The sequence below is a fragment of the Rhinolophus hipposideros genome (assembly GCF_964194185.1).
Source record: "Rhinolophus hipposideros genome assembly, chromosome: 15".
In the NCBI taxonomy this organism is placed as follows: Eukaryota; Metazoa; Chordata; class Mammalia; order Chiroptera; family Rhinolophidae; genus Rhinolophus; species Rhinolophus hipposideros.
Genome location: NC_138061.1, coordinates 7,341,506 through 7,355,532, shown reverse-complemented (window position 1 = coordinate 7,355,532; position 14,027 = coordinate 7,341,506). Strand labels below are relative to the sequence as shown.

General features: G+C 40.2%; 1 protein-coding gene across 2 annotated transcripts in view; it reads left to right on the top strand.

Moving 5' to 3' along the window:
- Positions 1 to 14,027, top strand: part of ACADSB (acyl-CoA dehydrogenase short/branched chain) — a 28,310-nt gene that overhangs the window by 870 nt on the left and 13,413 nt on the right. For both annotated transcript variants that reach the window (XM_081074130.1, XM_081074129.1), the window contains exons 2-3: positions 12,752 to 12,911; positions 13,112 to 13,212. In XM_081074130.1, the coding sequence (XP_080930256.1) occupies positions 12,752 to 12,911; positions 13,112 to 13,212 (261 nt within the window). The remainder of the gene's footprint in view (positions 1 to 12,751; positions 12,912 to 13,111; positions 13,213 to 14,027) is intronic.

Here is a 14,027-nt window from a genome sequence, read left to right as displayed (position 1 = left end):
TTGAGCCCGGGGAGCCACCGAGTCTCGGATCTTTGGAGGCATTTTGCAGAAATGTCACCTCTCGATGCTGCCTTTCCCCCATGATTATGTTTCACACACACACCCCCCCCACCTGAAAAATGGTTGTTAAAATACAGGCACAGCCTCCTTCCTAGCAGAGTGTTTCCCTGCCCTCCCTCCTGCGGCCCTGCTCCAAAATTAGGAAGGAACCTCGGGGTTGGGGGGACTTTCGGGCCAGGAAGAGATTTCCCTCTGGCCCTTATCCCTTGGCTGGGGCCTGAGTGTCTCCCCTGATGGGCTCACCACGGCACGCGGGACCCCGTCCCCGCTTCCTCGGACTGGAGCTGAAACCCGCTCAGGAATGTCCACCTGTCGGACCTCATTCTGCTCTCTGGACCTACACAAACTGTTGCTTCTGAAACAGTTCTTGTGTCTGGGTTCTCTTGACGTTAAACGTTCCTAGTCTCTTCAGTCCTTTGCCCCGTGGCGTGCTTCCCAGAACCCCACGCATTGGGATACACTCCCGTTTGCAGTACACGTCTTTGGGCATTTTCCCACTGCTGGCTGTTTACATTTTATATCATGTTCATTTGCTTTAAGGAGTGAACGGTTTTATGACTCTGCTGCAGTTTTATGCCCAAAGGCAGGACTCTTTATTTAATTAGCGATAATTAAAATTACTTGTTTTACAGACTTGAGGTGGTAAAAATTAATCAAGCCACCTTACTATATTGTCCCAAAGAAATATGTTTTACTGGTTTCTATTTAATACTGTTTTATAATTGTTGTTTAATAGTTTAGCAAAGAAAATGGCCTGGGTTTCACAATTTAACCCTTTTTGTTTTAGAGCCAACATTTATTGACCATATACTATGAGCCAGGCATGTTCTTGGTGCTCTACTTGCATCATTGACTCCTCACAACCATCCATAAAAGTAGTTTAATCTTTCAGATGCAGAACCGAAAACCAAGTAAGATTTAAGTGACTTGCTCAGTCACTCAGCCAGAAAGGGACGGACCTGGTAGTGTAACTCTGGTCTCCTTCTAAACTTAGCCTTCTTGCACTCTTGCCTCCGCCCCTTCCTTAGAGATATCAGAGACCTATTTGGTTTGGATTTGTTGGTTTTCTTGTGGCTTATCGTCCTTCATAGTTTTTAAAGGTTATTTACGTAAGTGAGCTAGTGTAACTGATGGGATGTGGACTGTAGCACAGTTGTGAAGAATGTGGGTAGCTTGATTGCTGGGCGTTGAACCCAGGCTCTGTCACTTCCTACTAGCATAATCTTGGGCAGGTTACTTCACCTCTTTGGGTCTTAGTCTCCTGACCTGTAAAATAGGGAAAATAATAGTACCTATGCCTGTACAGTTGTTGTGAAGGTCAGATAAATTCATATGTACATGTGAGGCACTTAAAATAGTGCCCAGTATAGAGTCGGCTATCAGTAAATATTAGCTCTTATTACTGCCATGCATGAGGCTTTGGGTGCTTTGGCAGATAGAAGCAAGACCCTAAGCACTTGCCTCTAAGAAGTTATCTTTTAGTGGAGAGGTGAGAACTACATCCAGCCAACCTCATATCATTTAAGGTGTGCTACAGATTAGGGGGTCCACAGTCTGCCTGTGGCTTGAGAGGAGGGAACGATGACTAGGACCATTAGGGGAGAGAGAGGTTCTCTGTGGAAGCTGGGTTTCGATTTTAGGAGGGAGAAAGGAGTAGGGAGAATACTACAGGAAAGGGGCATGGGGCCGTTTTAAGAAATTTTGGAGTTTATCCTTTGGGTTATGGAGAGCCATGGAAAGTTTTGAGTCTCGCCAATAGATCAGCATAGCTATGGTTTAGTTAGGTTGTTATCATAGCAAGTGGCAATAGGGAAATTCAAAGCAAGGCTCATTTTGGTCCCTATCCAAAGATAAATGGAGAGTCAGCATTTAGGGAGAATTTACTGTGGACCAGGGGCAGCATTTTCCATCCACTTACCTTATTTAAACTTTCTGTGAATGCTCTGAAGCAGCTATTAGTGACTTCATTTCCCAGATCAGGAACTAGGAGTGCCCTCTTGTCAGTATTCAGTGCCCTCTTGTCACACAAAAATCAGGTTAAAACACACCCTCAGCTCACACCTGCCTCCTGGGAAGATCTCTCTATTCTTACAGAGATAGTATAACCAACCTATTCGTTTTGTTTGACCAGCACAGAATTGACCTAGTCAGCCAGTGGTTCCAAAGCATTTTAGGCAGTTTGATATTTTTCAAGAGGTCATTCTTGAAAAATACTATTCAGGTGATTTGCTGTTCATTCATCCTGTACAGGACTGCTACGTAGTTGCTATACCTCCCAAACTGCATACTGTAAATCGTGCTGTTTAGCTTTCTGCTATTCAACAAAGTCAGCAATACTTTATTTGGACATATTTGGCATCTGGGTAGAGAGAGCTTGGTAGGTAAATACCGTGTTTCCCCGAAAATAAGACCTATCCGGACAATCAGCTCTAATGCGTCTTTTGGAACAAAAATTAATATAAGACCTGGTTTTATTTTACTATAATATAAGACGGTATAATATAATATAATATAATATAACATAATATAATACAATATAATGCTGGGTCTTATATTAATTTTTTCTCCAAAAGACGAATTAGAGTTGATTGTTCGGCTAGGTCTTATTTTCAGGGAAACACAATAGAAACTGTTCATATGTGATAAAAACAGACGCTGGAGTTGGGTCAGGTGAGTTTGAATTTTGCTATGTCCAGTTTGTTGACTGTAGAATTTGATCCACACGATTCCAATAGGAGCCATTTCCATTCTGAGTTGCTGTTTGCCAAGATAAAATGGTCAGTAGCTTGCAGAAGGAACCCGAAGTCACAGATACCACTTAGACCATTTTAAAAGTTCACCTGTAGTGTAACAAGGCACTCAACTAGGGTAATGCCACTGACGCTTCGGAAGGAAGACTCATTAGTGAAGGAAGACTTGAGAAGATTCAGTGATTATCTTAAAATGGAGGCGTTAAACGGACTGAACATTTTCTAAATGGAGTGGCTTAGTGATGGGCAGAGATCGGGACACTTGGAAGAAAAGTAGTTTAGGGGGAGCAGAGAAAAATGATAAATTCTGTTTCAGATTTTAAACTTTAAAGAGCATCAGTAAAACTTAACAACTGGAAGTTTTAATATGCATATTATATGTATATATTAGAGATGAAGGAGGTGCTAAAACCACAAATGGGTATGGGACATCCAAGGGAAAGAAAGGAGAGTACGAGTGTGAGCCTTTGGAGTACATTACAGACGGTTCTGAGTGACTGACGAAGGAAAGGCAACGCAAGAGAATGAACATAGGATGTCAGTTACAGTTGGCCATGCAGTTGGTAATGTTTGTCTATAAAGGTGTGAGTGGTCTTTCTATAAAACTCCTCCAAGAAGGGACCTATGATAGCCTCATTGCCCAGAAGTCAGATAGGGGAAGCCCCAAGAAGACTTTTCTTTATCTGTTGAATCTCAGTTGTCTTCAGCTTAAAATAATTGTTATGCCCACCCAGTCGTTCCAAGTGGGTCCCCACACCATGATAGGGAAATACCATAAGTGCTTAACCATTCACCCATTCAAAGACATCTAGGTTTCCAGTTTTACCATTATGAACAAAGTTATTGTGAGCATTGCCATCGTTGGATTTTGTTTGAACTTGTTTTTATATCTCTAGGATTAATATCTCTAAAAGAGTAAAATTCTTGGGTCATATGGTAATTGCATGTTTATAAGAAACTGCTAAACTGTCTCTTTATAATCCTTTACCAGCACTGTATGAGAGATCCAGTTTCTCCTCATGCTTGCCAGCAGTTCCCATTGTCAATAGTTTTTCTGTTTTAGCCATTCTGCTGATACATGTGTGATTATATCTCACTGTGTTGATTTACTTTTAAAACATTTCTTTAATTTCCAGCAAGATTGGAGAAAGAGCTATCCTGGTTATTTGAGTTAAAAGACCCTTCTTTTAAATATTGTACACATTTAATTGTGTTCTAAAATATTATTTTACCTTTCCTTGATCCGTAAAGTTGAATCAGTGCAAGGGAACATTAAAAATACCATCAAAATGTGCTTACCAAGGGGGAGCACTCTTAGTTATCTAGTGTAGACATTATATGATGTTTGTGAACTTGTAAGTCAAAAAGGACTGAGAAAAAGATTAAATTTGTTCATGCATTTATTATCTTTAGCCAATATAAAAAAAGCACATTGTGTAAAACTCAAATGTATAAAATACTGAAAACAAATCCCTTTATTATCTTAGAGTCAGGAAGGTCATTCTAATTAAAAGCTGGATGTCATCACCAAGGATTAATTTTGACAGCTGTCGACGTAAGACACGTCCAAACAGCATATAAATCAAAAACCTCTGTATTATAAAACAAAACTGTTTTATAAAAAGTTTGACAAACAAGTTTGTCTTGTTTGTCAAAGAACAAATGACAAACTCCTGTCATTAAAGAGCTAATTTCCTGATTCTATGGAGCTCCCATAAGGAAAAAAGAGAAATTGAATAGGAAAATGGGCAAAGGATGTGAATTAACAATAAACAGAAAAAGAAATACAGTGGTTCTTAAACATAAGAAAAATGGTTCTTGGGAGAGCTGCAAATACTTAGTGATACAATTTTTCACCTATCAGATGGATGCAGAAATCCAGAAAATGGCCAGCAAGCTGTTTTGGCAAGGCTATAGGGAATGTTAAACAGCAAAAAATTTAACTTCCACGGCTAAAGCCTTTTTTTTTTTTAATTGGGGTAGGGGAACAGGTCTTTATTGGGGTACAGTGTGTACTTCCAGGACTTTTTCCAAGTTAACTTGTCCTTTCAGTCTTAGCTGTGGAGGGCGCAGCTCAGCTCCAGGTCCAGTTGCTGTTGCTAGTTGCAGGGGGCGCAGCCCACCATCCCTTGTGGGAGTCGAGGAATCGAACTGGCAACCTTGTGGTTGAGAGCCTGCGCTCCAACCAACTGAGCCATTTGGGAGGCAGCTCAGCTCAAGGTGCCGTGTTCAATCTTAGTTGCAGGGGGTGCAGCCCACCATCCCTTGTGGGATTCGAGGAGTTGAACCTCACCCTTGTGGTTCAGAGCCCACTGGCCCAGGTGGAAATCGAACCGGCAGCCTTCGGAGTTAGGAGCATGGAGCTCCAACTGCTTGAGCCTCCGGGCCGGCCCTGAAGTCTTTTTTTGAAAGTAAGATTTCCTTGAGTCAAAAAGAAGACAGGTCTTGGAGCATGAAGTCTAAATGACTAGCAGCATGATGAGGTAGGAAACTCAACATGTCTGTCTTCCTGAAGTTTGCAAGTGTTTTTATACATCAATAGGAGGAGGAAAGAAGTAGTCTGAAAGGATTTACGTGAGCTATAGGCAAAGGGATGGGAGACCGGGCTAGCTCTGGAGTAGGCACAGAGTCCATATAAAAAAGTGTCTGCTCCTGAGCATTGGCTGGGGCTGCAGCCCAGAAAGCTCACATGTAAACAAGCAGAGGCTCCTGGAGTTCGGTGGTACCTGGCTAAAATAACCTGTGGAAATAGGTTGTTTCAAGGAAATAACCACCTGGAAATTAATCTGAAGTTCCAATCAGCAATAGAAGGAATGTGAACAGTCTTGTTAGCTGGCCAACAGCCAACCATTAACAGACTAACAATTCTGTCTCTTTCACTCTATAGCTGCTGTAATTTAATTTCCATGTTTCCCCAAAAATAAGACCTAGCCGGACCACATCAGCTCTAATGTGTCTTTTGGAGCAAAAATTAATATAAGACCTGGTATTGTATTATATTACATTATAACCCAGTATTATATATTATATTATATATTACATTATATCCCGTCTTATATTAAAATAAGACCAGGTCTTATATTAATTTTTGCTCCAAAAGATGCATTAGAGTTGATTGTCCAGTTAGGTCTTATTTTCGGGGAAACATGGTAGAACATTGGAATTTTCTGCTTGTCTGGAAACAGGCACCCTTAAACATTTGGTAATGGCATTTAACTGCTGCAAAGGACAAGTTGGGAAGTTTTATGATAATTTTTCATTCATTTTGCCATTTGATACAGAATTCCTGCTTCCAGTTTGCGCTCGACAGTCACAGATGTGAAATAATATAGGGCAAAAGTTATTCATTGCAGCGTTAGGTTTTTCATTTTGTTAACCTAACAATAAAAGGCCCAAGTGAGAGGCAACAAGCATTTGAGAACCAAAGAATAGCTATTCAAGAAGTGCTGATTCAGACTGAAGCCCTTAGTCTGGATTAGGAGGAGAAGACAAGGAACTTTTTTAGAGAAAGGGAAGGGAAACAATTACATGAACAGAAGAGAGGCATTTCTATGGGTGTTAATAAGCTAGGGAAGGAATTTTTATAGGTGCAAATAAGCCAATAGTGATGCTAATCCTAAAGAATGTCTTTAATTTTCAGTTAAGTGCATAGTCATAATGTCTGCTTCTCTGTTAGCCTTGTAAACAGGTGTGTGGGATCCAGTGCTACTTTAGGCCCAGTCCAAACATTTTGTCCAGTTTAAACATTCCAGTCAGTCAGAAATGCAGGTGACAGCCTAGACTTGTGATTGGCGTCTGGAGGGGGGGCGGTCTTGTGGGACTGAGCCCATCACCTGTGGGATCTGACAGCTGTCTCCTGGTATATAGTGTCGGAATTAGCTGAGTTGTCGGACTCTCAGCTGGTGTCAGAGTTGCTTGTTGCTATGGGGAAATCCACACATTGGGATGGGTCTCAGAATCATTACAAATGAATCAACCACATTGAAAGGAGTGGGAACAATGTTTTGACTGGTGAAGGGGAGCAATGTTTGCCACCCCAAGATATATCTCTTTGGCATAAGGATTATTTTAAGCTGGTTAATTTTAAGAAACAGCAGACATGGGAGAAGCTCTAAAGACCAGGTAGAAGTTACACTTTGTAAAGGACATTTTACAAAGTGAAGGCAGGCCTCAGTTTACCAGGCCTGCCTTCACTGTAGGTGGACTTAAATCTGCATTACCTGACCCTTGTTTACTGTGCTTTTTCTGTACCTGACTGTCCCACAACTGACTGCCCACCCTCAACATCTTCCTTTTGGAGTTTCAGATGAGGCGAGTGTTCCTGGGTCTCTCCTGTGTATACATGTTATTAAATTTTAATTTGTTTTTCTCCTGATAATCTCTTTCATGTCCATTTGATTATTAGACCAGCCAGAAGAATTTAAAAGATAAGAGGAAAATTCTTTTTCCTCCCCAACACTAGGTGCTGTAAGGCTAAAGACGGAAGGAACTGTCCACAATCACTGTACTCTGATAAACTTGTTTCTCATAGGAGTATGTGTTAGCAGTTCTGAAACTATTTTATCTGTGTATTAGGGGTGAATAAGTCCATTCATCCTAGATATTGAGAGCCAGGTTTCTCACTGTCAGAAAGACATTAGCAATAAAAAAGGGTAAGGCTAGGGTGAACCCTGTTGAGCTCTGTGGTGCTGGAATGGAATCAAAGCCACACACATGCACACGCAGGAAAGAGCCAGGGGGCACATTTGGTGGGAGCCAACAAATTAGGCATTCAGGGTGAAGCATTCTTGTGTTACATCAAAACATTTCCTTTGGAAAAGTCTAGGTGGGTCTTTCTTCACAGGTTAGCACAACTTCTCTCATGTGCCTTCTTTTGCCTTTCATACATTGTAGAAGCTTCTAGATTTGAAGCACTTTAAGAATGTTTGGAACCATATTTCATTATGCTAGAACATAAAGGAGAAGGGTTATGACTAACATAATGGCTAAACTTAATGAGTTTAGCAAAAGATTTACCAGACTATTCTGCAGTCAGGAGATCTTAACCTTTTTTGTGCCATTGGTGAAAGGAATACAGCAGTGTAGTCAAGTTTATAGACCTTTTCTCAGAATGTTTTAAAATGTATAAATATATAGGATTACCAAGGAAATAAATCATAAGAGCTATAAAAGTACTTTTAATTGTAATAAAGTAATATGTGCTTCTTAAATAAGATCTGGCAGCAGTAGTAATGAGCAATAACAATATTTCCAGATATTTGCACTAACTGTTATGTGATATTAAAACATCTCATTTCTCTTGGTGACAGAGTCACAAATAACTTCTAACAGTGCTGTGACTTGGTGCCTACATAAGGAAATGTTATATTTCAGCTAGAGGTTAGTGAACTAAAGATGTCATTTTAACCCCATCCAAGTTCATGGACTTTTGTTCTGTCTACAGAGGTCGGCAGACCCAGGTTTGATGGTCAGTACTTCTAAGTATAGCAGAACCCTGGTTGGTTGAGTAGGCAACAGAGCAGACTCAAACTCTGACAAGGATGGGGTGGGGGGGGAATAGCGCAAGGCTCCTAACACCAGCATGGGCCAGGGAGCTGTGTCCTACACAACTAGACTGAGACACAATGGCATGAATGGTGGGGGAAGGGGAGGAGGCGGAAGAAAGGGGGCAAAAGTACTTGGCAAGGCATAAATAACCATATTCCATTCAAGTAGCAATTGCTGCTCTATACAAAAAAAAAACAACAAGTGGTGATGTGGTACCATGGGTTATAACTGCGGGAAATCACTTTGATGGGGTGGACACCACAGCCGCAGAGGCTGCAGTCACACCGGAGGGCAGGGGACAGTCGAACATCGTCGTGGAAACCTCATGCTGTGGGGAAACAAAACCTTTCCCTTATCAAAGACTGTCATATTAAAGGGAAAGTTTTCTTCTGCCCAAACATATAGGGAATACCTTTCCATGCTTTTGTTAAAAATGGATTCCACTCACTTAGCATATAGCCACTTTATTTTATGATAACCATTTTCAATAACCTCACCTTCCACAGCCGGGTCAGTTAATTCGGACAAAGAATACATACTGTTCTGGCCTGGGACGATCGGCCCAAGGCCTTCCAAAGGCTGGTAACATGCCTGTCACATCACTTTGATGTAACTTAGTTACTTCTCCACCTCATCTGCTGATGCAAGCGAAAACAGACAGAAAGCAACATGATCCCCTATGTCTCCTGCCAGGGATGAGAGGAGGGAGAAATTCTCTTAACCCTAAGCTAACCATATGAGGAACAAAGAAACAAAAAGCTAATCAAAAGCTAACCATCACCTCAAGTGCAGTCTCTCATGTGAGAAAACAAAACGCAAACCAAAAGCTAACATCGGCCAATGAAGGCAAATTTTTCTAATATTTTTCCCATAACTAGTTTCATGAGCATTTTGTGGCAAAGACTAGTCGGCTTATTCATTCATTCAGATACATATTGAGGGACCCTTCTAAGACTCCACCACCAGCCGTTGAACAGAATTGCACCCCACACTTACTTCTTTCCCTTCTCCATAATTCCATCTCCCCAGTTCTTCCTTTGGGTCTACTGCTACAGATCACTCTCTTTTTGCAACACTCCTTTCCTTCCTGAGCCCCTTTACACTTCCATCTCTTACCTCTCTTCTCCTTATCCTTCTTTTAAATTCTTCCCATCTATTTCATCAGGAAGAAGACAATACCTCATGTGTCCCCCTCCCTTCTTGCAAGTCCAAAGTTTTCATGTTCCAACTCTGGCTTTTCCTAAGAAAAACAAAATGTTCCATGCAACTTTGTCCTAAACTATCTGTCTCCTAATTCTCAAAACAAAACAAAATTAAGTAGAAAAATTGAGACATACACATTTTTCTTCTGTCTGGCCAATGTTTTTTTTTCTCCCAGTTAAATCCAGAGCAGAGCAGAATACGCATTCTCCTAGGCGCATAATTGCAAAGGTTGATGGATATGTAGGAAAGATTAACAATGGTTTCAAACATGGTAACTCATGTCTTTTTTCTACTTATATCAATAAGCTTTTTGGTGTAGAATCAAAATTATTGTTAAGAAAATATATTGCCGTGATTAATACATTTGCTTTTTAATCCTGGAAAACTCGGCCTTGATCCTTGACAGCCTGTTCCAGGATTTACATGTTGTCTATCTACCTGTAAGTTTCTCAGAAACTGGCAACCTTTTGTTCCCCTTTGTACATAATCCTTGCTCTCGGGCATTTGGCACATGCTCGGTACATTCTCTTTAATTTTTGTTGAATAAAAGGACAGCACTAATTTTCTTTAAACAGCTTTATTCAGGAATAATTTACATACCATAAAATTCCGTTTTTCTTCAGTATATAAAATAATGATTTTCAGTGAATTTACAGAGTTCTGCAGCTATCACCACAATCCAATTTTGCAACATTTGCATCACCCCCAAAAGATCTCTGTGTCCTTTTGCAATCACTCCTTGTTCTCAGCTCTAGACACAGGGAACCCTTACTCTACTTTCTGCTTCTGTGGATTTTCCTGTCCTGGTAATTTCATAGAAACAGAACCATATATATGTAATCTTTTGTGTCTGGCGTGGCCTGTTTTTAAGTCCAGGAAATGACTAATTCCTTATTTGTTTCCCTTGTACTAATATTCTGTAAAATAAAATTGGAAAGGTATAACAAGCATTTAAAATTGGATAGTCTCTTTTTTCAATAAAATTGTAGCAAATCCACTGCTGAGTAGAATTGTCAAGTTCAAGGATTTGAGACACTGCAATAGGAGACACATTCATGGCAAGGAAAGCTAGCCTTGCAGTTTGACTAGGTAACTATTACGACTGCTGCTGTTACGGCCAGCACTGCTGAACTCTCAGCGGTCGTAGTAGAAATAGGCCTTGTACTGGCATAGAATTAACCCCTGGTCATTTGCAGGTGAAAGAATTCACAAGACTCAGAAAAGTAGGAAAACAAAGAAAAGTTTTATTGAAGGTTGGGCAGAGAGAACGCCCATTTATTTCAGTGTCTAAGGAAGACAGCTGTCACAGGTTTTTGTTTGAAAGACAAATACTGGCAAAAAGGAGTTTGCCAGGGCAGAGTCTGAGGGAGAGGTTGCTGTTTAGCTGCGGTGTTAATATTTTTCTCTGCAGGATGCAGGGGGCCAGTCATCTTGCAGCTGTTTATAGACGTGGCTGGCCCCTTCTGAGAACTGTTGTCGCAGTTGGCTTCCTCTGAAAATTGTCCTGGTGTTTGTCAGCCCACACGTGTAGTGCTAGTCGGGGGACGCAGACCCATTCCTGTTAGCTCCCAGACTCGTTCTCGTTAGTTAGTTAGTTCCCAGGAGACTCTCATTCCTGTTAGTTCCCAGACTTTTTCTGACTCATCAGTCCTCACCGTTTACTGAGTGCTTTCCATATGGTACCTACTATGCTTAACCCTTTATGTGGATTTTCTTGATTCTCACAAAACTCCACATTTTACAGGGAAAGAAACTAAGACTGAGAGATTTTAAAAATCACTTGCCCAAGATCACATAGTTGTTTAATACCAGACCTAGGGTTTCAAACTAGTTCTTTCAGACTCCAGAGCCTATTTTCTTTTTTCCTTATGCTGTGCTGTCTTACTAATGAGAAACTGAAAAAACAAAACTAGTCATGGATTTAAAATGAGTTCCAACTAGAAAACTCTGTTACCTCAAAGGTAAAAGTTAATTATTTGGAAAATGTTTATTTAGAACAACTCATTGCTGGATAAAGGAGATATGTGTTAACAAGCCAATTTTGTTTTTGTTCACAAGACAGTAAATTTTAAAATGTTCCAGGTTATCTCTGCTCAGGAAGCATTTGATAAGAAGCTTAGAGATGGTGGCACAAGGTAGGGCTCCGGGGAAGGAAGCATAGAGTAGATTGTTGGGCCAACCTCCAAAGCTTGCCAGTCAAGGAGAAGATTGGGGTTCAGGGCAGGTTCATCATCCACTGAACAGAGCTGCCATCTCCCGTGTCATCTCAGGGTCCTAACAACCTGGTCTGGTGGCGGTCGGCACAGCACAGATGCAGTGGAGACTGGAGGAACCCCAACTCCTTATTGCAACGTCACTAACTGCTTTGCATAAACAAGTAACAACCTACTAGGTCTTTTCAGCGAACCTACACATTACAGACATTTTGGAAAATAAAGTAGGAAAAGAGAAAAGTAAAATTTAACATTTTGGTGTTTTTCCTTCCAGGCTCCCCACCCCCATGTTGTTACTAATTTTGAAATGTACTCCATCGAGTAGATGGACAATAGTACCAATGGTTGATCACTATACTGTCGCCAATGTTTCAGTGTTCGACATTGAGCATATCTTTGTGCATAGAGCTTTTTCCCAGTGTCCCTTTATTTTTTTAGGATAGATTCCCAGAGATAAGATTATTGAATTAAGGAATATGAAAATCGTTGAGGCTCTTACTACATATTGACAAAATGGTTTCCAGAAATGTGCCCATCTACACTGCCACCAGCAAGGATTAATGTGCCCGTTTTACCCTCTTGCCAGCACTGAGTATTATCATCTGGCGAACTATTTGCTAATTTGATAATGAAAAACATAGCACTGTGTTTTGGTTTGCATTTCTTTGATTTCTAGCAAAGTTGAACATCTTTCCATGTTAAATAGTTGTATTTCCTTTTTTGTGGATTGTCGGTGTCCTTTGCTCTTATCTACTGGGGTCTGATAAATTTGTATGAATTCATTATATATTAAAGATATTAACCTGTTGTGTGTCATAAAAATAAAATAAAATGTGCCATGTTAAGTTCCCTTATTTTGGTGATACAACATATAAGAATGTGTTATAATAACAGTTTATATTACCAAAGAAATGATGTCCTGACACTTTTATTACCTTATGTGTGTTCCTATTACCTTATGTGGGACTACTTCTGTAGCTAAGAAGAAACTTCCCAACTTGCCTGTCTTCTTGGAAAACTCCTCCTCGTGTCCTACAGTCTTCCCAGTCAGAAGCTCTACTCAGTATAACAAACGATGGGCTACCCTGCGCCCCCCTGCAGACATTTACAGATGAGGAGATGATGATAAAGAGCACAGGTGAGAAATCCCTTTCACCTTGTTATTTCTGTGATTATGAGTAGGGTCTGAATATGAAATTACATGGCCTGTGACACGATTGGCAGATCTGTTCATCTGCATTTATGAATGGAATTTTTAAAAATGTTTTTGAAAAAATTGATGCATGTCATACTAATAGAATAAAGATTTACCAGTATTTTTATTTTTTTCTCCTACAGTTAAAAAATTTGCCCAGGAACAAGTTGCTCCTTTGGTTTCAACAATGGATGAAAATTCAAAAATGGAGCCATCACTAATACAAGGATTATTTCAACAGGGGGTATATAATTCATAATTCTTCCAGTTTGAAACTTTTATAAATACTTCCCAGTGTTAAAATGTCTGCATACTTTAAAATTTAGGAACTGTAAAGATAGCATAATGAACTCTTCATTTTCTAGTCAGAATTACCTGTGTTGTCTTTTAGATTGAGATCCTAGGCAAAGATTTTTTAATTGAATTAAAATTTTAAATTAGAAATGCTGTGCTTTTCAAGTAAAAATTTAGAAGCAAGAGGGGGGATTTTTTGTTTCTTTTTTAGACCATTGGTACTTGTCCATGGGCTAGTTTGTCCCCAAGAGATATTTGGCAGTATCTGGAGATATTTTGGGTTGTTGAAACTGGGGGTGCTCCTGGCATCCAGGGGGATAGAGATTGGAGGTGTTGGTAAGCCTGTTGCAATGCGTGGGACAGCCCCCACCACAGAGAATTATTCAGCTCGGTAATGTCAGGATTATGAAACCCTGCCTTAGTAAAACTTCAGAGTATAGCATGTATTCTACCCGAACCCCTATGAATGTGGGTAAACTTAGAGGCAAAGACGATATCTGAATTACCCAAGGCAAGTGATTTCCAACTTTTAAGTCATAGAGTCTTTTAATAGCAGCACAGTATGTAAAATAGCTACAAGTAGAACTGCTCTGTCTGTGGGTAGAGGGAGAGGTTATCAGCATGGGTGCCCACCCGAGGAGAACATTTTCAAAATCAGTGCACTCCTCATCATGTCTCCATAGGTGTGAAGTGACACTTATTTTTTTATTTTGAATACTAATAGCTCCTATTCAGAGCCATTGGCTTAAATCTTGTCTGTTATCC